Raw genomic sequence first — 25,141 nt, 5'->3', positions numbered from 1 at the left:
GCTGCATTAAGGTGGGCCCCACAGAGTCCATGACCGTCCGTCTCTAGCCAAGTTCCGGTGGGGTAGTACCCAATCCCCGCCCCTCATGTACGCAAACTCATTTTTCTTCGTAGAAGCGGTAGTCACCCTTCCCGCCTAACTCCTTTTCCAGTTGTCACGCATGAATTTTCGGGACGTGGATTGCGTTCTTACCCGACGTCTCTAAGACTCGAACCACGAACCGAAAGTTTCGAAGGCGGGGCCTACGGTAACGTATCTGTTTTTCCGGACGCGGATTGCGTCCTACCCCGCCCGGACGGGCCCACCGTGATGTAAGTGTTTTATTCAAGCCGTTAATCGCTTTCTAGGATCATTTTAAGGTATGAGCCAAACACTGAACAAGGTACAGAGTTTAAGTGGACCACAAAGTGGGGATTTAATGTCCACCATTAAAAACTTCTTGTGAGCTGGAGAAGTTTCGGATCAAGCTAGGATCAAGCTAATATTTGTTTTTTCACTTAATACAGTCTACATGACCTTATTAATATGTTAGATGATAAAAACACATCACGGTGGCCATTAGAAAGGTTTCAAGGGTAGTTGTCATTATCAATGCAGCTTCCTCCGATGTGGTCCAATGGAGCTGTGGACCTGCTACAATTTTATAAACACATATTAAAATGATCCGATAAAAGCGATTAACGGCGTGGATAAAAAATTATATCACGGTGGGCCCCACAGAGCCCCGCCTGGACGGCTAACCGTCCGGGCGGGGGTAGGACGCAATCCGCGTCCCTGTTTATCCACGCTGACGAACGGAACGTTTTGTGGGCGGGGCCTACGGTGACTTATCTGTTAACCCACGCTGTCCATCTTTTTCTCTGTTTATTTTTTAAGGTATAACTACTACTAAAGTAGACGAATCCACGTATAACTATTGCATTTAATGTTTCATACATTTGATGCAACTCAAGTTAACTATCTAGTGTGATCCACTTGATCATTAGATCTATAGGCTCATTCATGATGATAATATAAGAAAAGCAATGGACGGCATAAATAAACAGATACATTACAGTGGGCCTGCCAATAGAATTGTCCGTTCGTCACCGTAGACGGGTGGGGTTGGACGCAATCGGCGTCCGAACTTTCGCCACACTTTTGTGACACGTACCAGAATTCTCTGCATCAACTATTTTACGCTAAAACATAAGATTGTGTGGCCATGTATGTAAAATCCACACCGTCCATCAGGTTATATCCTCAATTCTTGGATTTTGGGGATAAAATCAGCGAGATCCAAAACTCAGGTGCGCCACACGATAGTGAGCAATCTGGATGGGATTCCACCATAGGTTTATGTGTGGGGTTAGCATGTTATGTATCTTTCATCAAACCGGTTAATCAGGTGCATCTCATCAGGATGAAGAGAAAACACAATCATTAGCTTGATGTGTGAACTTAAAGGTTTTGAGAGAAATTTACATTGATCCTGATGGTGTGGCCCATCAGAATTTTTTTATCCGGATGATACTTTTATTTACGGTTAAAATGATGGTCCCCACCTGATGGATGGAGTGGGTTTAAATATAACACAAGGTGGGCCCTACGCAGACGCGTTAAATAGGTGGTGTAGACGATTCTCCTCATTGCTCAATACTGTTTTCAATCAGGGCATGTGCTACCGGCTTCCATACGGCAAACGCCGATGCTAGGGATGTTATCTGGACCGTCCACGTGGTGAAACACAAGGGAAATAATTCCGTTCAGATACATATAATTCAACGCCGACCATTTCTTTCATCATTTGACAATCTTGTCAAGCACGACCAATTTGACAATTGTCCATCAGTTTTCCTTTTCTTCTATTTTTTTTTTTTTAATTTTTTATTAACACACGCACACAACGCACGCACTAGAGGTGGGCGTCCAGCTGAGTCGAGTTGGGGTGGGCCAACCTTGGCTCGGCTTGTTTACACTGTACTCGAGCTTAAGCTTGAGCCCAAGCTCCATCTCAAGCTCAACATTGAAGCTTGGCTTATTTGCCAAAGTTATAGAGTCCAGTGGAGTTGAGTTTACCTTGAGTTGAACTCAGCTTGTTCAAACAATCCTATTTGTTGTGCCATAGGGGCCCACCTAATGAATAACCAGGATCTCATGCATGTACTAGATCGGTTAGACTCCTATTTTTGTTCCACACCATTTTGAAGTGGCGGTGGCTCAGACCATCCAAATTGAGGATTCCCTTATGGATGGAGCACATCTCTAATATCACACAAAGAATCCTAGCCATTCATTTAATTGCTATCAAATGGATTAGTGGACATAAATTTGATTTTTAAGGCCAAAGGCCCTTATGGAATGCTTGGGCGGAAGGCCATCCAAATGAATGTTCAGATTTGATTTTTAAGATGGCCCGTACATGGGGCCAGACTTCAATCCAGACTGTCTAAAAGTATGGGATGGGGATTCCAATCCTACCCTAGTTGACAAAAAGGAGAAAGGAAAGCGAGAGGATTATCTGTCTGATCCTACGCTGAATCGTAAAGTCAGCAATGGACGATCAAGATGCTAATTAGAGACGTCCTGTGAATAGCCTCCTTTCAAAGAAACCTCATCTAGGAATCGGATGAGACCAGACATATGAGAAGAAGAATAATAAACAAATCTAGTGAGTGGGGACTCACCCTGTCGGGATTGGATGCGACCGCTCTGGTTCGCTCAACGAGATCAGGTGGTGGGTGATGATCCAGTGGAGTGTTAGCCGTCCAGGTAGCGTGCTGCTGGTGGTGGTCCGGTGGATAGCTATTGCTGGTTGGGCGAGCGTGCGGCAGGTAGCGGTTGGGTGGGGTAGAGAAAGAGAAGAAAATAAAAGGGGGTCGGGTAGGGCCGGCCGTAAGGTTTTATATAGCTCTATCACACAATCACGCCTTAGTGGGATTTCACCACCCATGGATAGTCGAACCCTTGACCGGGTGTTGAAACTCCTAAGAGTCTACGACCGGAGCAGGAGTAAGGATCCAGTCCAATAGTTTATATAATGTGTGATAGTTTAGTCAATTCTTACCTAGGTGGGGACCCTGGATGGACGATCTGAAATGACTGTCTATCTACATGGCTAACAACAGGACTCGGATTCGATAATGACCCCTCCAGAGCCGCCTTGGGTACTTAGTGCTAGAAAAGCTCTCTGGACCTATCATTATGTACGTGTTTTATGCACGCTCTCAATTTCTACTTTCTCGCCCATGAGCACAAAAATGAGGAAATCAGATTATCGTACTTGGTTATTCAGTACGCTCTTATCATATTGAGAAAACTCAGTTTGGCCCACTATGAATTTATGTGGTTTATCCACACCTTTCATCCATTTTACCATTTCATTTTAGGCGTTGAGCCCAAAATTGAAGCTTATAAAAATCTCAACTGGACCATGCCACAGGAAACAGTGGAAATAATGATTTCCACCGTTGAAACCTTTCCATGCCCCAATGTGATGTTTATTTGTTATCCAAACTGTTAATAAGATCAAACAAACATGGATGAAAGGAAAAAGCAAATATAATCTTGATCCAAAACTTCTGTGGTCCCTAGAAATTTTCAACGGTGAAACTTCAATTCACACTGTTTCCTGTGGTGTGGTTCATTTTAGCCTTGTATATCCTTCAGTTTTCATCTAAGGCCCTAAAATTATCTTGTAAAATGGATGGAAAGACTGGATAAAATATATAAATCACGATGGACCCCACAAAGTTTACCCAGCACGCTTAGCTTATTGTGTCACTCAGTACGCAATCCGCTTCCAAAAACGAGGCAGAGTCAACTTTAGGCACACCACATCAGTAAAAACAGTAATGATTGGACACTCACCATTAAAAACTTCGTGGAGTTCATGTGACTTAATCAATAAGTAAAATGGTAAATAAATATTACAGTGGGCCTTAGGTAATTTTTAATGGTGGGCATTCAATTACCACTATTTTCCTGTGGTGTGGTCCACTTGAGATTGAATTTGCCTCGTTTTTTGGCTCATGCCTGAAAATAATGATCCAAAATGAGTGGACAGTGTGGATAAAATAAATACATAATGGCAAAGCACACATAACACTAATTAGCACTCAGTATAGGAGGGGTCACTCTGAATCCGAGTGGGCTTTGACGTTTAAAAAAAAAAAAAAAAAACGTTGGGATTAAATGGTATTGAATTGTATCATATGGGATTAACACAATTACTGCACAATGATTACATGTATGTAAATATCACAGTATTTTGGCCATTTAATCCCATGTTTAAATTCTAGCAAAATTTCATCAATTTGATGGCCTACGGAATTGCATATAACTAAATATCTAGTGTAAAAGGTGTATATAGATGACGGTCATGAATAAACACATGCATCAATGTCGGGCTCACATGTGTAACAGATTTCAGAATCGAAATCCCACATGAGACTATACTCAATTTCATCCCAACTAATTTACCTTACAAAATTTACACGAAACTAAATACAATTTTATTCCACCTCATCTCATCTAATAACATGCGCCAAACGCATACTAACGGGAGACTAAATCCTCTGCGATTAAAGGTGTTAATGGGCTGGGCTCAAACCTAAAAATCATAATTTTAAATAAGCCCGGCCCAACATCCGGCCCAAACAGATCAAATCCACGCCCAAACCTTGCCAGGCCCGGCCCGTTAACACCCCTATCTACGTCGCCTCTTTTAGGAAGGTCATGCCCAGTCCGTGGTTACATCCTCCATGTTACAACAAGAGGACAAAAATCAAAAGTGAGCCACACCACATGAAACAACAGGTACGGAATGCTGTGCATCTTTCATCAAAACCTTTAATTCATTTTAACTATGCAGGATGATTCTTAAAAAAATATAAAAAAATAAAAAAAATAAAAATAAACCTTTACAGGATTAAGAGAAACAAAAATCAGCCTGATATAGAACTCATTTAGGCCACACAATAAAAACTTAGCAGTGTTTGTAACAATTTTATATTGTTACCTTTGGTGTGGTCTATATGAGTCTTTAATCAAGATTATTTTTTACATGTACACTAAAAATAATCCTTCTCGCCTAATGAACGGAGTGGATTTTACATTTACAGAATGGTGGACTCACATAGGTTTGCTATTTCCCGCGGTGCGTAAAATAAACGTTTACCGCCCGACAAAAGTTTTCCAAATTCCAACCCTACTATTCTTGGTCTAGTAAGATTGACCGGACGTCGCACTCTCATTCCTCGAAATGATTAAAGATATGGTACTGAGACGGAGTAGGAAATTTCAAAGACATGCAATCTCAAATTTGGAACAGGGCATATGTTAACTCAAATCAAACCATTGAGATCGTCCAATTGGGGGTCATATAACGGATGGTCAAAATGAAAACTAGTCAAATCCAACCTCATTCTCAGATAATTGCGTTGTATAATACGGTAGATACACCTTTATAAAGTTAAAAGTAGACGCGAATGAACCAGCCTTCTTGACTGAGCAGTAAATCATTCCCCGGCGCACGTTCTTATTTACCTAATATTGACTCATCAGCGCAGTTGCGTGGCTCGTACGATTCATTCTCTTCTCTACCCTGGAGGAGAGGCCGGTTCGGTGGATCCTTGACTGTTGGGTCCACTTTGATGTATGTTTCTTATATCTATGCCGTTCATCTGTTTTTACGGATCGTGAATGGATGAGACAAAAAAAAGGCCTTAGCAGATCCAAATCTCAGATGGACCACAGCAAGGAAACAGCAGTGAAAGACCATTAGAAACTTCCTGCGGGCCACAAAAGTTTTGGACGAACCTGATATTCTTGTGTTCCTTTCATGTGACCTTATAAACAGGTTGGATGGAAAATAAACATTCCTTAGGCTCCTAAAAAGTTTTTAATAGTAGGCGTTCAATCACCACTTTTTCTTGTGGTGTGGTTCACCTTATATTTGGATCTGTTTAATTTTTGGGCTAATTCCCTAAAATGATCTGAAAAAACGGATGGACGGCGTCGAGTCGATATGACACATATACATCAATACGGCCCCACGATCAGGGATCCACTGACCACAGTGGATCCGCGAATCCACCGTAGTCCGTCCCGGACGATGCTTGCCAGGCATCGCAGTTACCGAAGTAGGGTAGGGACGCGTGTCCGAAATCCTGACCCAAATGTATACTGTCAACATGCTCTGGAACAACCAAAAAAAAAAAAAAAAAAAAGGTCCGCCGGCTAGAAAAATAATGCTTGTAAGAAAAAAAATAAAAATAAAAATAATAAAATTGGTTCGCTTGATGGGTGACTGCCCTGATTTCTTGCATACGGCATGTATACAGTGGACAATACCTAATGAATGGCCCAGATCTATTACCCATGTGCGATCAAAGGTGGTAAATGGCAGGTTACAGCCTGCCCTACCTAATGACATGGATAATGTATAGGGATAATAGGGGTGCCGTACAGGGTCAGAAATGTTCTTGCATCCGAACCGACCATGGCATGCACCAGTCTTTGTTGGGCCGGCGCATGAAAGGAAACAGCAGGGGACGTCCGGACGCGGATTGCGTACTGAGTAACTCACCACGCTAAGAGTACGGAGTAAACTCTGTGGGGTCCAGCATGATTTAAATATGTTATCCACTCCGTCCATCCATTTTAAGAGATAATTTGAGGTCTCTAGCACAAAAACGAAGTATATCCAATTCTCAAGTGGACCTCACCACGGGAAGGAATGTGAATTAAAATTCTACCGTAGAAAATTTCTTGGGGCCACAGAAGTTTTGGGTCAATCTATTAATTGTGTTTTCCCTTCATCCATGTCTATGTGATCTAATGAACATGTTGGATGATAAATAAACATCACTGTTGGCCTTATCAAGGTTTTAGCGGTGGAAGTCATTATTCCCACTGTTTCCTGTGGTGTGGCACACTTGAGCTCTGAGCATTCTTCAACTTTTAGATCAACCACTAAAATGAGCTGAAAAAACGGATGAACGGCGTGGATAACTCACACACATTCACGGTAGCCCCAACTGAGTTTACTCAGCACGATAAAAGGGTACTGAGTAACTTAGTACGCAGTCCGATTTCAGGACGTCCATCCTTATTTGTAAGGGGCCCAATGTGACATCTACTCCAAGCACCAGTTGTGTCAGCCCATTTAAGCTCAGGACCATAACTAGGACACGAATTTACTGCGAAAGCCTAGCACAGGACCCAAAACTCGGATGCGGGTTTACAGCCAAAAAGTTCCTGCTCTCAGATGCTCCGTGAGTCCACCGTGATGTTCGTGAGAAATCAACACGGTTCATCCGTTTTTTCGTATCATTTTAAGGACATGAGACCAAACGTAAGGTAGATAGCCCTACGAGAGTGAAGAAAGAGTTTTCTACCGTTGAAATCTTCCGTTGATGTTTATATGCCATCCAAATCGTTTATAAGGCCATTCGAAATAGGATGAACTGAAAACACCAAGCAAAAAAAAATTAGCCTAATATAAAACTTGGTAGCCATACGAATGTTCCAAACGGTTGTCATTGAATTTCTCACAAACATCACAGTCGGCCCTACCTAGCATCACAGCGTAGGAACTCTCAGCTAAAGGCTTTGGCAGGAAATCCGCGGAATGCGCCCTGTAGAACAGGGCAGGAAGGTCTGAACCTGGTGACGTGGCAAGGTTTCGTGGCCCCCACCATGATGCATGCCTTATATCTACACTGTTCATCCATTTTTTTCAGATCATTTTAGGATATGATCTCAAAAATGAGACAGATCCAAAGCTAAAGTGCACCACACCACAGGAAGCAGTGGGAACAATGATGTCCACCGTTGAAACCTTCCTAGGGCCACCATGATGTTTATTTGCTATCCAACCTGTTCAAAAGGCCACTCAGACATGGATGAAGCGAAAACACAAATATCATCTTGATCTAAAACTTCCGTGTCCTACAAAAAGTTTTCAATTGTACGCGTTCAATCCCCACTGTTTCCGGTGTTAGTGTGCTCCACTTGAGCTTTGAATCTCTTTCCTTTTTGGGCTCATACCCTAAAACGATATAGCAAAATGGATGGACAGTGTAGACATAACACATACATCATGGTGGGGCCCACAGAGCTTTGGGACATCAACCCACTACACCTACCTCAATGCTGTTTTCTCTACCACTCAATCCAAGTCCAAATCATCAGCCCATCGGTGATTCAGGTGGGCCACACCAAAGCACATATATGTACAACACACTCATTATCGACAATGCTACATTTCATTACACAGCTAGCTACCACAGCATCAAAATCCACCAACTTGGAAGCCATTGTCAGCTTTCAGCCATGTTTTCTAACCTCCTATTGTGGTTTCTTCTCATGAGAATTGCAGCTTCTGAAGGCAACGACGAGTTCATTTACAACGGATTCCACGGTTCTAACATAAGCCTGGACGACTCGGCAGAAATCACATCCAACGGCCTCCTACTTCTCACCAATTCCACAAATCAAAAAGGCCATGCCTTCTACCCCATTCCCCTCCACTTCAAACCTTCACACGGTAAAATTCAATCTTTCTCTACCAATTTCGTCTTTGCAATCGTACCCCAGTATCCGAATCTAAGTGGCTCCGGCGCCGCCTTTGTGATCTCACCCTCGAAGGATCTCAGCAAAGCTAAGCTGGGCCAATACATGGGAATCTTCAATCCGAAGAACAACGGCAATTCCTCGAATCACATTGCCGCCATTGAGCTTGACACAGTCCATAATGAAGATTTCCATGATATAGACGATAACCATGTTGGAATCGATCTTAATGGCTTAGATTCAATCGGGTCCGATCCTGCAGCTTACTTCAGTAATATGAGCGGCGGGTTTCAGAATCTAAGCCTTATAAGCGGAGAACCGATGAATGTTTGGGTAGAATACAATGGTCTCCGAAACCTTCTCAATGTAACATTATCTCCTATCAACATATCTAAACCCGAACTTCCACTTGTGTCGTCGACGGTGAATTTTTCATCGATCTTGGCAGATGACATGTATATTGGTTTCTCTTCAGCAACCAGTAAAGCTCCAACATCTCATTACATCTTGGGATGGAGCTTTAAGATGAACGGTCAAGCTAAGGCCCTTGATCCCTCGCTCCTTCCTAAGCTTCCAGAAAGAATATTAGGACCCAAAAAGAAATCGAAGTTTTTGTCAATTGGGTTACCTGTAATTTTGCTATTTTTCATTTTAACGGTCACTTCGGCGGTCGGTATTATCGTGAGAAGGAAGATTAAGTTCGCAGAAATACTAGAAGATTGGGAACGTGAATTAGGGCCACATCGGTTCTCATACAAGGATCTATTCATGGCCACAAAGGGCTTCACAGACAAAGAGCTACTTGGGGTCGGAGGTTTTGGTAGGGTTTATCGAGGTGTGCTGTCGTCGTCGAAGATAGAAGTGGCTGTGAAGAGAATTTCTCATGAATCTCAACAAGGGATGCGGGAATTCATATCGGAGATCGTGAGCTTGGGTCGTCTCCGTCATCGGAACTTGGTGCAACTTCTCGGTTATTGCCGGCGAAAGAGAGAGCTCTTACTGGTCTATGATTTCATGCCTAATGGAAGTCTGGACAAGATCCTATTTGAGCATCCAAATTCAATGCTGAGTTGGAGCCAACGGTTTCGGATAATCAAAGGAGTAGCTTCAGGGCTTCTCTACTTGCATGAGGAATGGGATCAGGTCGTCCTTCACAGAGACATCAAAGCCAGTAATGTTTTGTTAGATAGTGAGATGAACGGTAGATTAGGCGATTTCGGCCTTGCTAGATTGTATGATCATGGTACTGATACACAGACGACCCACATAGTTGGGACCGTCGGATATCTTGCGCCGGAGCTGACTAGGACTGGGAAGGCTACCACAAGCACTGATGTATTCTCATTTGGAGCTTTCATACTGGAGGTTGCTTGCGGGAGGAGACCTATCGATACTCGATCGTCGGTAGGTGAGGTGATCTTGGTCGAATGGGTGTCGGAATGCTGGAGGAGAGGGAGTATTCTGGTGGCTGCAGATCCGAAACTGGGACTGAACTATGAAGTGGAGGAGATGGAATTGGTGTTGAAGCTTGGATTGCTTTGTTCGCATCCGTCGTCGGATGAGAGGCCGAGCATGCGGCAAGTAATGCAGGTTTTGGACGGCGATGTTCCTTTGCCTGAGCTCTCATCGGACGGTCTACGAGCAGCGATCACGACGGTGGGCCTTCATCAAGGGTTCGATGATTTACGGTTGTCGTATCCTTCTTCAAACGGGTTCGCAAGCACGTCATCGCTGCCAGGATCGATCCTCTCCGGTGGCCGTTGATGGACGATGGTAAGGTGTTTAACGATGGTGTGAGTTTGCTACGTTTTAACGAATCCATAGCATAGCTGGAAGATAGAAAATAGGGTTGACGTTGACGAGAAAGTAGCTACTTGTGGTTGACGTGTATCCTTTTTTGTCGTTTAGCTTTATGCCACTTTTGTTAAAACGTAGCAGAAGCTCATTGTAAAGATTTCAATGTTTTAGTAGATGGGAGTAAACGTGTGGACCTGCAATGTCGATGAATACGGTAACGCTCGGTTCAAGTGGGCCTATCTTTCGCTGATCCAAACCGTTGATACGATGAGACCACAGGTCTATGGACCAAAATTACCTCAGATAGGAAGATCCTGATATAGATCATTTGCCCTTTAATTCTGTTGAATATCATCCGTTGCTGGATTTGATGGGCCACCTATATAAACTTTAAGATTCTTCCATCTCCGGTATTTTTGGTCTTTGACCCCACAATATAAAAGGTTTAGATCTCCAATGCATGGCCCCACTGGTACAAAGTGACAGCCTAGAGATCATATCTGAAATGTGTGTTGGGATTCTCACTATGGGCCCATTGACGGTGGGAGATTGGTGTGCACCGAGTTCTCGGTGTACACACCATGTACTTATGAATACTGTGTCATAGGTATGAAAGCCGGGCGGGGCTGGTCGGGTGGGGGGTGGGTCGGGTCGGGGTGGTGCTCAACCCTGGCCCAACCCAAGCTTCCTGCACCTCAACCCTAACCCAACCCAACCCACTCTCGAGCTGGAAATTCTCAACCACGCCTAACCCAAGCAGGCTTGGTGTGGTTGGCCGGGTAGATATTTGCTAATATTTTCATTACTACACTAGCTTATTATATTTTCAATACTTATTTTATTTTTTTGTACCTATAAATTTATTAATTATATCGGTACTTATTTATCTTTAAGAAGTTCATTTTTTCAAAACAAATAAGCTAAGATATAGAATAAATACTCATTTAAAAGTCGTATTGTGTATCAAGCAATCTATTTGGGAGAGAGAAATCCAGCGTATGTTATTAGCTTGAGTAATCGAAAATGAGTGAACCAATGAAACCTGGCAACATTGGAATTTTCTGTGCCTTCAACACAAATAATCTACACTCAATTATAATTAATTTATAAAGAATTTATACATTGATCGGGTTAGGATTGGGTCAGGCAATCCGAGACCTCAACCCAATCCCAACCCAAATTTTACCGGATTGATATTTGTATGGCATAAGCTTAAAACCAAATCCAATACATTCTACCCAAGCCCAACCCAATGCCGGGTCGGTCACAAATCGGTCGAGTTGAACCCGCCTGACTTTCAACCCTACTATGTTATTTTATTTTATCTCAGCTCCGTGTTTGTGTCGGCTGATGTTCATACGCCTCAGATGCTCATTTCGGTAAGCACCCATCCACCAATCAGATAAGTCTCAACATGTCATGAGCTTGTGGAAAAATCAGCTCCATCCGCTCACGAGCTTATCCTCATGGGCGGCCAACACAGTCACGTGATAGGTTGAAAGTTATCATCCTTTGCGTGGCCGGTCATGGATTAGGTGCGGCCCATACTGTGGCGGCCACATTAATGTATGTATTCTATATCCATGCCGTCCAGCAGTTTTGCCACATTATTTTAGAGCATGAGCCTGAAATTGAAGGAGACCCAAATTTCAAACGGACCATATCATAGGAAACTGTAGTGATTAAACGCCTTATCATTAAAAACTTCCTAGGGCCCACTGCAACGTTTTTGTAATGTTTATTTTCTATCCAATCTTTTGATAAGGTCACGTAAACCGGAATAAAGGGAAAGAAGAAATATCAGCTTGATCCAAAACTTTTGTGGCCCATTAATGCTCAATCATCACCTTTTTCTGGTATGGTCCACCTGTGAATCGGATCTGCTTTATTTTTTGGCAGCATGCCTTAAAATAATCTCTCAAAACAGATGGACGGCATGGATATAAAATGCATACATCATGTGGGCCTACCATAAGGGCTTAGATACGAGGTTTTCCAGCCCCATGTGCTCCTTGGGCTCCAGGGGGCGCGGATTAGATACTAACAAGGTCAGCAGCCAAATCACTACTGAAGTGACGTCACTAAGCTATGTGGACCACACCACCATGCATGTGCTGTATCCTTACCGTTGAACCATTTGTAGAGATAGTTTTATGGTATTACAAGAAGAATGAGATAGATCTAAAGTTCAAGTGGACCCACCACAGAAAACCGTGGGAGCAGTTACACCCACCGTTGAAACATTTATAGGGCACACCATGATGTATTTTTAAGATCCGTTAAAACAAAAATATCAGCTTGATCGGAAACTACTTTGGCCCCTGAGGAGTTTTGAACGGTGGATGACACTTTCCTCACTGTTTTCTATGGTGGGGTCCACTTAAACTTTAGATCTATCTAGTTCTTTTTGAAATTCCATAAAACAATCTCTCCAAATGTATGGACGGTATGGATACAACACATGCATCATGGTGGGGTCCACAGAGCTTATGACGTCACGTCAGTAGCGATTTGGCTACTGACCTTGTCAGTATCGAATCCGCGCCCGGCTCTAGGGCTATCAATGGGCCGGGCCTGGGTAGATCTCATCCTGACATTTTAACTGTTTTAGGCCAGGCTGTGAGGCCAGCCTCATTTAAAATATAGCTGTACATCGGGCCGTGCCAAGTCGAGTAGAGGTGGGCTAAGTTTGGCTTGACAAGCCTATGCTCACCTCGAGCTCCAGCTCAGCCTCAAACTTACCATTTGAGCTTAGCTTTGTTAGTCAAATCTTTTGAGTCGAGGCGAACATACCTTGTGTCGAGTGAGCTGCTCCCAACCTCATCCAATCCAATTCAACCCAACTGTATCCAATCTAATTCAACACCCAACTCGCGCCCAATTCAACCTAGTAACCCGTCCCAATCCATACGTAACTCAACCCCACCACTAATTTTAGTTGAGCCGAGCCGAGAGTTTTCCAAACGAGCTAGGTCATATGAAGCTTGGTTCACCTCCGGTTGTCATTCAAGCCGAGCTAAATCGAGCCAAGCTGAGAAAACTTTTCGAGCCATCTTGGTTTGTGTACGGCACTTTTTAGCTTTGGCTCGTGTACAGCCCTAATTTAAAATACTGATTTTTCAGGCCCTGGCCCATTTACACCCCTATTGGGCTCAACGTGCCCATTAGGCATGTTCATGACTAGCACTGTGAATGGCTGTGCAAGGATCATTGACCGGCCCACAAAGTAAAACCCAGGTCTAGGACCGGCCTGTAACATGACGGGCTAAAAGAAGCAGCCTCAACGTGGCCTGTAACAACTGTAGAGTGCTGGAGCCTGAATTCGAGCCCAGCAATCCACTTTTGTGAAAGATCTGGACTGTTCATTAGTCGCACTCCATGATATATGATAAAATCCCCCTTCGTACCCTAAATGGGCCAGGACAGACGGAGAGACTTAGACCTATATTGCATGAGTCCCTCAAGCTTAAATTTTAGGCCCATGGCTGCCAACGCCTCGAATTTCACTTTAGACCCAGACTGAACGGGCCCGTATCGACGGCCCGGCCCATCTCACTTCCAGTGTTGACATTAATATACGAGCCTGTGGGCCTGGGGAGCAGATTAGCTGTTAAGCCTATCTTGATTTTGCATATCCACGCCGTCTATCCTTTTTCTAAGATTATTTTAGGACATTATACAAAAAATTAACCAGATTCAAATGTCAGGTGGGCCTTAAATACTAGAGAAGGTGGTGAATGACAATTTAAATCTTTTTGAATGCCTCAAAAGTTTTGGATCAAGCTGATATTTATATTTTCCCTTCATCCAGGTCTGTTTGACCTTATCAACGGGTCGGATGGAAAATAAACTATACACATATGCTTTAAGTGGGCCCTGGGAAGTTTTTAATGGTAGATGTTAAATCAGCGCTGTTTCCTGTGGTATGGTCCACCTGAGATTTGGATCTGCTTAATATTTGTGACCATGGGCTGGAAAAACGTATGGACGGCATGGATATACAACATATAATGAAGGTGGACCCCACAGTAAGGGTACACATAATCCTTTTCCGTGGGACCGACCTTGTTTATTTAAAATAATGATCAGGTACAGCAGCTGTATCATAAGTTCATGATACGGCGAATATCGAATGTGCAAAAGGTAGGTAACGTCATGCATGATGGATGCGGTTTGGCTGGAGAGCTGAACACCAGCCAGCTAGCTGGTGTCAAAGATCTTAAGCCCTAAGCTACCACCATGATGTGTGTGTTTTATCAACGCTGACCATCCATTTTTCCGGATCATTTTAGGGCATTAGCCAAAAAAAAAAAACACAGATCCAAAGCTGTATTACAGTTGAAACCTCCCTAGGGTCCACAGTGGCGTTTATCTGTCATCCAACCTGTTGATAATGTCATACATACCTGAATGAAGGGAAGCATAAATATCAGTTTAACGTAAAGCTTTTTTGGCCGCAGGAAGTTTTCAACTATAAGCATTCAACCCCACTGTTTCCTGTGGTGTGGTCCACTTGAGCATTGGGTATATCTCATTTTTGGGCTCATGCACTAAAATGATCTGAAAAACTGGATAAACAGCGTGGATAAAACACATGTCATGGTGGCGCCAAGAGAGCTTTGACACCAGCTAGCTGGGTGGTGTTCGGGTCACCAGCCAAATCGTGTCCATGCATGATTGTTACCTAATATGTTATGACATGGTGGAGAACCGCTCTCTCTGATCATTTCTCTATCTAAATAAACTTTAATGTTGTAACGATGGAAGCAAGTGAGCTACCATGAATCCCTGCTATTTCCACAAATATTGGACACATGGATGAGTTCAAAACCGTTGATTTAGAAGGTCTAGTAGTAAATGGGCTATATTTCAAAACTACATACAGGGGTCACTTTCGCAGACTGGTTACAATTTTCATGGGATCCACCCCGTTCATCAGCTACGTTGCCTCATTTTAAGCATAGAGACTAAAAGTCATGAGCATTCATGACTCATATAGGCCACACCATTATATTGTGTAAGGTTTACGATGGTGTTTTCTAATCCATTCATCTGATGTGGCGCGTCAGGATGAATGAATTATCAAAAAATCACAGTATGTAAAAAACCTAGGTGGTCTATCCTATGTAGTTAGAGGTTTTATGTATAAAATTATGGAGTGGCCCACCTGAGTGATGAATCCGCTTAATTTTTGGGATCAAGGCCAACCAAGGTATAATTTTCCTGATTAACTGTGGATTCTATGCATGTTTTAGTCGATCGTTTGCCCAAGTTACTGAAATTAACTTAGGTAGGTTCCTAGGTGAGGCAGAACCTAGGTGAGGCAGTGTCTTCCATATGAACTTCACATTATTGGAACGATCGTAAGTCTTTAATTTGTAGGGTACAAACAGATATTAAAAACTAAAAATTAGAAAAAATACCTTACGTTTGGAGAGAAAGGATATTTATCATATGGTTAGGATATGATGTAGAGCAAAAATGTACTAGAAAAGGCTCGGTTGAGGGCGGAAATAATTCGAGATGCATTTTTAGACATATTATATATGATTTTGGGATAATAGGACTTACTTAAGCCAACCAACCCCGCTACCAACCAATTCCACTATGCCAGGTTGCCAACACTAGATTTGCAAGATTCCATAAGATTGATGGTCAACAGTTGATTTTAGTTTCATTTTACTATAAATAAAGTTGCCAACAAATTTACCAGATTCTATAAGATTGGCTGTCAAAAGTCTTTTTTAGTATAAATATAAAAAAAATTTGTTGGAGTATAACTTTTGATCCTTTGAGTTGCAGAGGACGGATTTCCTGTGAAAGTCTTTTGCATAAAGTTATTGTGATGGAAACCTAAGTAGGACCACCGTGATGTTTGTAAAAAATCTATCCTGTCCATTCAATTTTTTGAGCTTAGGACTTAGAGACCAAAAGTGAGCAAGATACAGTACTCAAGCGGACCGTGCTAAAGGAAAAGGTGGGTAGGTAAATTCTTACGGTTGAAACCTCCCTGGGTTGACAGTGATGTTTACATGTCATTTGTATAGTTCATGACGTCCCTACTGGGATGAATTGAAAACACAAATATTATACTGATTCAAAACTTTTGTGGCCCCATGATTAATATTTCAACCGTGGACATTCAATTCTCACGTTTTTGGCCTACATGAGTCTTGGATCCGGCTCATTTTTGGCCCCATGTCCTAAAATGAGATTTAAAAAATGGATAGATAGAGTAGATTTCTCACAAACATCACAGTGGGCCCTCCCTAAGTTTACAACATAAGAACTTCATAAGAAAGGCTCACGCAGGAAATCCACATACAGTTGTAGAAGTCATGCTCAACATGAAAATGGCTTAAAAAGTTTATCCAAATTGTTTAGTAAGAATAGGATATCTATAAATAATAAATGGTAAATTCATTATTTAAGTCACATTTTTAAGGTGTTTGAGTTGGAGACAGTCTAAAACTTCATATTAAGCTTCAGTTAGTTATTTAAAGAATTATAATTTTATTTTTTCTATCATCAATCAAATTATTTTAAATTTATTAAAAATTATTTCTACTTGAATTTGAGGAACTCCCTCTTTACACTCGTTCGGGACATGATACCATCTACCACACGTACGTAGTTCAAAAATCCAAAGCTGCACTCCATGTGTCCAGCTGGTTCGGTCCATTTGGGGGTAATTGACTAGTTGTTGTGGGGCCACCACGACCACTAGTTAGTGTGGAGCAATAAGGGCCACGTGGCTTTTGTATGACATATCTGACTAGTCCAACAGGTTAACGCCAGCATGACTTGCGGCTAAGGTGGGCCACACCATTGAAAGCAATATACAACCACCCAAAACCTCAAAATTCAACATCTGGGACCCACCATCCAACAATGTTGCAGCACCATGATGATAGCATACACTAATATTCAAGCCAACTCAATCATCACTCAATAATGAATGTTTAAAATAGTATATGAGCCTAAAACAACTATGTTATATAGAGTACTGCATTCGACTGGATCACCCTATATCACGTTGCATTAGGCCGTTTCGCTACAAGACGGGCTGATATGGTGTTGTATCGTCCATGCACAACTCTCACATATTGGGGGATAACTATCGTTTTCGGAACATGCCTTAAACATTGATCTGAACTGTCCAGTCGGTGAAAACTGCTGTATATTGCTTGCATTTGGAAAATCGGATAATTTATTCTTTCAATTAATGGACATTCTTTTGGCAAATATGGACAATTTACTGGTTTTGGATGATACATATTCAGTGTCATTTTTCAGCAATAAACCTTCTATGGTGGGTCCCACAATTTTGGTGGCTCTAATTTGATGTAAACGCCAAGTGCACCGTGGGAGATTCACCGGTGCCCTAACTACAGCGTATTCGACTTTGCTCTATCACAACCCCAAGAAATAACACCATCTGTAGTACCTTATATAGAGCTGTTAATCACCTAAACTTGGAGAAGTGAGGTCTGTGGGTATAATTTCGGATGCAACTCGTCCTGAGTCGACTCAAACTCGGTCAAGAGGGATCCAGTTGGGCACCACAAGTCATTGTTGAAATTAAAGGCTCAGAGACCCGAGTTGTAACTCAACTTAGGGCCAAGCAAGTTGGTCTGAATTACCGAGTAAAACAACTATCTATTGTAGTTGTTGTCGGGGGAAAAATAGTACAAGTCCGAAGGCTCGGCTATGGAATGGACCAACTCTACTGACACCGCCCGGTGATCCGACACAATAAGACCGACTGAGGCAGGTAAGCAAAAAGTCTAGAGGAGAGACTTAACTTGGGTTCCGGGAAATAAATCCCGACCGAAACTTACAAAGTCATGAGCCACAAGGCTAAGTATATAAGATGCATAAAGTTGACTCGGCAAACGAGGAAGCAACATCTAAAGAGGCCGATCAAGGCCCAAAGCTTAGAAGCCACCCGATCGACTATAAAATCGACCCATGTTTGGGTCAGTTACAGAGTCAACTATTGGATTAAGAAAGGATATCGATTATTATGATATAAGATATAAGATAAAAAATGAACTGAGTACTCTTATTATGATATAAGATAAAAAATGGGACAAATCTAAAAAGCAAGTGGACAAGACAACTAACCTGGTCGACTGGGTCTCTATCTAAATTCAATCAACGCTACCTATGGCTACGGTTAAAATCCGTAGCCATATGTCTACTTTGTAACGCAGGGGTGTTTCCGTCCTTAAATCCGTTATTCGTGCGTGTAAGTTCAATTTGGTAAGTTAAGTGTTGTTTGTTTCATAAAAACTGCTGGATAAAAGGTGACGTCTACGGTGGTAAATTTCTCCCAACTGTTTTCAGGTGTAAAATGTTCCTCCGGTACACATCAAGGTTTGTGGCATGGACTTACATGCGGCGATAGACGCTATGGATGCGATCCAGACTGTCCATGTGGTGGGCCACCACTGTGGATGGACTACATGGAAAAACTACTCCATGCAGATGCATCTGATCCAACGGTGGAGATGCACCTGTTCGTGCGCCACCAATTGGATGTGTCAATTAGTTATCTAATCTGTGATAGTTTCGCCTTGTACCCATCCCGGTCGGACGATCTAGATGACCGTCTATCTACATGGCCAGGGTAGGGAAATCGGATTGTGTACTGAGTAGCTCAGTACGCTTTTATCGTACTCAATAAGCTCTGTTGGGCCACCGTGAATACATGTGGTTTATCCATGCTGTCCATCCTTTTTTTCCAACTCATTTTAGTGGATGAGCCCAAAATTGAAGATTATCCAAACCTCGAGTGGACCATTTCACAGGAAACAGTGGAAATAGTAATATCCACTGTTGAAACCTTCCCAGGGTCCACGATAATGTTTATTTATCATCCAACCTGTTCAAAAGATCATACAGACATAGATGAAGGGAAAACACAAATATCAGCTTGATCCATAACTTCTATGACCCTAATAATTTTTCAATGGTAGACGTTCAATTCACATTGTTTCCTGTTGTATGGTCCACTTGTGCTTTGGATATGCTTCATTTTTGGTTCAAGACCTAAAATCATCCGGTAAAATGGACGGACCGAGTGGATAAAATACAAAAATCAAGGTGGGCCCCAAAGACTTTACTCAGTATGCTTTCCCAGTACGCAATCTGCTTCTCAGGGGTAGGTGGGCAAGGCATAAAACAAAGACTCTCCTTCACCAAAAATCAATGAATTTTTAGGCATCATACCATTGTCCTGATTTCACCGTTGAGTAGTCAATGCGGATTTATGGCGGTCATGTTTAAAGATCTGTAATCTGGATGATTATGATATTCCATACACATGCAATCTCAAATTTGAAAATATGAATATAAAAAATCAAATCAAACCGTTAAATTCAAGGAATAACCATACACGAATTACAGAAAACATTTTTTCTGATTTTCTTTCTGAACGATTGGTGGAGGTCTAATAGATGGTTGAAATGATAATAGTCAACAGTTTAAGACCTACAAACAAAATCAGACAACGAAATTCTTAATACATATAATTTTAAGATTTTTTCTATTTATAACAACCTTTACACTGTTTGAATAACCCATGGCATCCGTATCAACCGTCACAATTACCACCATTATGTGCATGCGTATCATCCCTCACAATTTCCTGAGTAGGATATTCCATGGACATGCATTCTCAAGTTTGAAATGTTGAATATTAAAATCAAATCAAACGGTTGAATATGTAGGATTCAACATATAAGAATTTTAAAAAAGATAAAGAAAAAACAGTTTCAATATGGGTTTATTTTGTATCTGGACGATTGGTCGGCATCTACCAGATGGTTAAAATAAAGTAGCCAGCAGCCTCACTTCTACAAACAAATGTCTTCTAATCAGATAGCAGCATTCTCTAATAGATCTGATTTTAAGTTCTTTTCTATCTATAACAACCTTCGCATTGTTCGAGCGGTATGCATTTTTTATTTGTAATCTATGTTGACCAGTATTATGTGCATGAACATCAACCCCAGCAATTGCCAGAGTATCAAATAACTCACAGCCACGCTATTCACCCAATGTTGACTTGTCAGCGCAGTCGTCCCTTAGCTGCGACCCCTGATCCAGCAATGTGAGTAGGACCCTGAGCGTGGGGACCAACTCGATTTATGCGTTGTATATCTACACCGTCCATCTGCTTTTCCAGCTTATTTTAACTCTTAGTCCCAAAAATGAATTAGAAAAAATTCTAAGGTATACCACACAGCAAGAAACAGTGGCCGTTGAACGCTTACCATTAAAAACATCCTAGGGTGTACCATAATTTTTATTTACTATCCAACCTGTAATGTCACGCTACACTTCATTAGAGAACCCCCAAAGTCTCCGACCTTCGAAGCCATTGTAAGCTTTCGGAGATGTTTTCGAAGTTCTTAATATGGTTTCTCCTAATGAGACTTGCAGCTTCCGAAGGCGACGTCGATTTCATTTACAACAGATTCAGTGCCGCTAACATGAGCTTCGACGGCGCCGCAGAGATCACATCCAATGGCCTCCTTCAGCTTACCACTTCCAATAAACAAACGGGCCACGCCTTCTACTCTATTCCCCTTCACTTCAAACCTTCTCACGGTAAAACTCAATCTTTCTCCACCAATTTTGTCTTTGCGATGGCGCCGCACCACCCGAATGTGAGAGGCTCCGGGACCGCCTTCCTGATCTCACCTTTGAAAGAGTTCCCAGGAGCTGCAATGGGCAATTACTTGGGCATCTTCAATACGACGAACATTGGCAATTCGTCACAGCACATAACTGCCATTATGCTCGATACGGATCTTAATCCAGAGTTCGGTGACATCAATGATAACCATGTGGGAATCAATATCAACGGCTTAACTTCCATCAAATCCGCTCCCGCGGCTTACTTTAGTAATATAAATGGTAGGTTTAAGAATCTAAGCCTTGTAAGCGGAGAACCAATGCATGTTTGGGTAGATTACAGTGGTGCCCAATGCCAACTTAATGTAACATTATCTCCTATCGACATATCTAAACCCAATCGTCCACTCTTGTCAACGATGGTAGATCTTTCATCCATCGTATTAGACAACATGTATGTTGGTTTCGCTTCGTCATCCCAAGATGTAAGTAGTTACATCTTGGGATGGAGCTTTAAGATGAACGGTCGGGCTCAGGTCCTTGATCCCTTGAGCCTCCCTAAGCTTCTAGGGATCGAACCCAAAAAGAAATCGAAGCGTTTAACAATTGGGTTACCCGTAATTGTGCTATTTTTCCTGTTAACGGCCATATTGGCCATCGGTCTCATTGTGAGAAGGAAGATCGAGTTGGCTGAAGTACTAGAGGACTGGGAGCACGAATATGGGCCTCACCGGTTCTCGTACAAGGATCTATTAAAGGCCACAAAGGGCTTCACAGAAAGAGAGCTATTGGGGGTCGGAGGTTTCGGCAGGGTTTATCGAGGCATGCTATCGGCCTCGAAGATGGAAGTGGCTGTGAAAAAAGTCTCTCATGAATCTCGACAAGGGATGCGGGAATTCATATCCGAGATTATAAGCCTGGGCCGCCTCCGTCACCGGAACTTGGTCCAGCTTCTTGGCTATTGCCGGCGAAAGAGTGAGCTCCTATTGGTCTATGATTTCATGCCCAATGGAAGTCTGGACAAGTTCCTCTTTGACCATCCAAATTCAATGCTGACCTGGCATCAACGGTTTGGGATAATCAAAGGAGTAGCTTCAGGGCTTCTCTACTTGCATCAGGAATGGGAGCAGGTGGTCCTTCACAGAGACATCAAAGCCAGCAATGTTCTATTAGATAGCGAGATGAACGGTAGATTAAGCGATTTCGGCCTTGCCAGATTGTGCGATCATGGGACCAATCCACAGACGACCCGCATGGTGGGGACCTTCGGATATCTTGCACCGGAGCTGGCTAGGACCGGGAAGCCCACCACATGCACTGATGTGTTCGCATTCGGAGCTTTCATGCTTGAGGTTGCTTGCGGGAGGAGGCCCATCGATCCCCGATTGTCGTCAGATGAGGTGATCTTGGTTGAATGGGTGTCGGAATGCTGGAGGAGAGGGACAATTCTGGCAGCCGCGGATTCAAAGCTGGGACATGACTATGAGGTGGAGGAGATGGAGTTGGTGCTGAAGCTTGGATTGCTAAGTTCACATCCGCTGTCGGCTGCAAGGCCGAGCATGCGGCAGGTGATGCAGTTTTTGGACCGCGATGCAACTTTACCTGAGCTCTCATCGGACGGTCTGGGTGCGGCGATCCTTGCAGTGGGCTATGAAGGGTCCGATGATCTACGCTTGTCATATCTTCCTTTTTCGGAACAGGGGTTTGCAAGCACAACATCGATCCAAGAATCGGTCCTCTCTGGTGGCCGTTGATAGACGATGGTAAGGAGTTACATGATGGAACCGGTAGCATGGCTCGAAGACGTTGATAAAAAAGCTACAAGGTTGCGACGGGAAGCGGATTGGCTGGTGTGCCGCACACCAGCGATATGGCTGGCCACCAAGTTCTGTGGGTCCCATCACGAGGTATGTGTCATATCCCAATCGTTCTTTCATTTGGAGAGCTCGTCCTAAGGCTTGACCTTTACTGCAAGGCGGTTTAGATCCCGAAACATGGGTCTCTCTTGTACAAGGTGATCTCCTGAATTATTGTAAACACTTTGGATTTTTGCCAAATTGAGAATTAAATGTCCTTGAATCTTATTTTTATTTTTTTGATTTAAATGCATGTCCATGTGTATATTCATATATATTCAGGACCAAATGAATAGATTTACTAAAAACACTTAATCAAATAAAAGTTATGAATTTAGGAGAACATGTGGACAACAGGGTTCGGTGGTACCAAGAAAACATCAAACAATGAAGTAAATTTGGACATTAGGATTCGGTTGAATCAAGTAAAACTTGGTTGTACCGTGCATAACTTGGTTGCATTGAGCAAATCTAGATAGTAGTATTCTGTTGAATCGAGTGGGACTCGATTGAACTAAGTAACCATGTCCAGTAATGTACAACTATGTACATAATTGATAATTTCAATGCATTGATATAAAAAAAATATGTATATCCTTCGATATATCTCTAATTGAGGTGACTTAAAAGTCAAATTAAAGTTTGATGAGTCTAATTCTATAAAATAAAAAATTACAATGAGGTTGATTTTCAGATATTTTAGAAACTGTTTAGAGAATAATTGATTTAAGGTAATTGATACTTCTGGAATTTTAAGATTTTTGGTAGAATTCGAAATAAAATGAAATATACTAGGGCTAAAGTAGACTTAATGATGAATCACCCAAAAAAATTTAAAAATAATTCAGTAACTAAAAGTTCCAAAAACATTACAAGTAATAAACCTGTTAAAACTGAAAATTTTTGCACTACGAGTTACTGATGGACCAGACATATATTTTTCACCTTAGAGTTTTAGTATTCGGTGTCTTCTTAAGAATTACTTTTAATCATACTAAGAATCATCCTATGTGATCAAATTAGGATTTTCTATTTTTTAGTATATTTTAACTATTTCGGATAATTTACAATTTAGTCAAATTTGAACTCTTAGTTAGAATAATTAAAGCCGAATAAATATTTTTTCTAATTATGAATAGGAGGGCTTATGAATTTAGTTAATCCAAACCTTAATCGCCTTGTACGACAAATTCCGTTGCTTAACTTATTTTTAAAATGCCTAGATTAACCAAACTAGATCTATACCATTCGTTAGTGGTCCGCTAAACCGGAAACTATAGAAAGACGTTTGTCTTGTTGGGCTTAACGTCCATCATAGACTTTAAGCAAAGGCGGCGTGCGAAATCTCTTAATTTAGATCCAAAGGGCAGCACATGTGTTATGTGAGGCTAGGCTGAAATCAGCAGGAACTTAAGTTAATTATCCACCTTCGATCTTCTTCGAAGTTATGACTTTTGGGCTGTTAAATTGCAATCAAATTTAGGACGCTAACCTAAAATAATGTCCTACACATATCCATATAGTCGTGACCTCAATCGATGATCGATAGTCGTTGAACTAACTTTTGACTGTAACCATTGATTGTCGCATCTGAATTGTAAGACGATTGATGTCTTAAGTAGATCACCACTAAGGGCAATTGTCCTACCGCTTAGATCAACTTGTATACTTCATAGTGAATTTTAAAACCTAGAACAACATTCTATAATGTTATAATAGCAAGTACCTAGGCATTAGGGTCATTTGTGTTGGCGTGAGTTGTCAAATCAATCAATGAGTTGTCGTCAAATCAATCAATGAGTTGTCAATTAAGAGAAAATCAGAAAGATTATATTTATGATTTTATAACTCATTGATTGATTGTATAATATCTATGCATAGCCAAGAATAGGGTTGCTAATCTCCCTATATATTTGTATAATATCTCTGTAAAGAAAGTATGAAAGAAATATGATAATAGAAATTCTGACATGGTATCAGAGCTAGTTGATTTCTGGGTCTTGGTTTACATCTAACTCTTGTTCATAGCCTTCTTCCGCCGCCACCTTCACATATGGGAGACACCGAAACCCCGATGAAATCCGATGACTCCTCCATCGACCATAATACGCTCATCTCTGAAATATTCAACACAAAAATGGCCGAAGCTCTGTCCCAAGCTTAGGCCCCGACCGTGCTTTATGAACTTGCGGTTGTCCCAATCGGCATCAAGTTAGATGGTTCCAATTATGCTTTATGGTCCCAAGTTGTCGAGATGTACATCTCCGGCAAAGATAAGTTAGGCTACA

General features: G+C 41.9%; 2 protein-coding genes across 2 annotated transcripts; both read left to right on the top strand.

The window, feature by feature from the left end:
* The first annotated feature begins 8,243 nt into the window (after window positions 1–8,243).
* On the top strand, window positions 8,244–10,563 carry LOC131243787 (L-type lectin-domain containing receptor kinase SIT2-like). The gene has a single exon (XM_058243368.1). The coding sequence runs from the start codon at window positions 8,317–8,319 to the stop codon at window positions 10,318–10,320; it is 2,004 nt and encodes a 667-aa protein (XP_058099351.1). The 5' UTR covers window positions 8,244–8,316; the 3' UTR covers window positions 10,321–10,563.
* Window positions 10,564–20,721: 10,158 nt separating this feature from the next.
* On the top strand, window positions 20,722–22,807 carry LOC131244638 (L-type lectin-domain containing receptor kinase IV.1-like). The gene has a single exon (XM_058244139.1). It carries the CDS (start codon window positions 20,757–20,759, stop codon window positions 22,749–22,751), a length of 1,995 nt encoding a protein of 664 aa, XP_058100122.1. The 5' UTR covers window positions 20,722–20,756; the 3' UTR covers window positions 22,752–22,807.
* Window positions 22,808–25,141: the final 2,334 nt, after the last annotated feature.

This window comes from Magnolia sinica, chromosome 4 (genome assembly GCF_029962835.1).
Source record: "Magnolia sinica isolate HGM2019 chromosome 4, MsV1, whole genome shotgun sequence".
In the NCBI taxonomy this organism is placed as follows: domain Eukaryota; kingdom Viridiplantae; phylum Streptophyta; class Magnoliopsida; order Magnoliales; family Magnoliaceae; genus Magnolia; species Magnolia sinica.
This window is presented reverse-complemented; position numbering and strand designations above follow the sequence as displayed.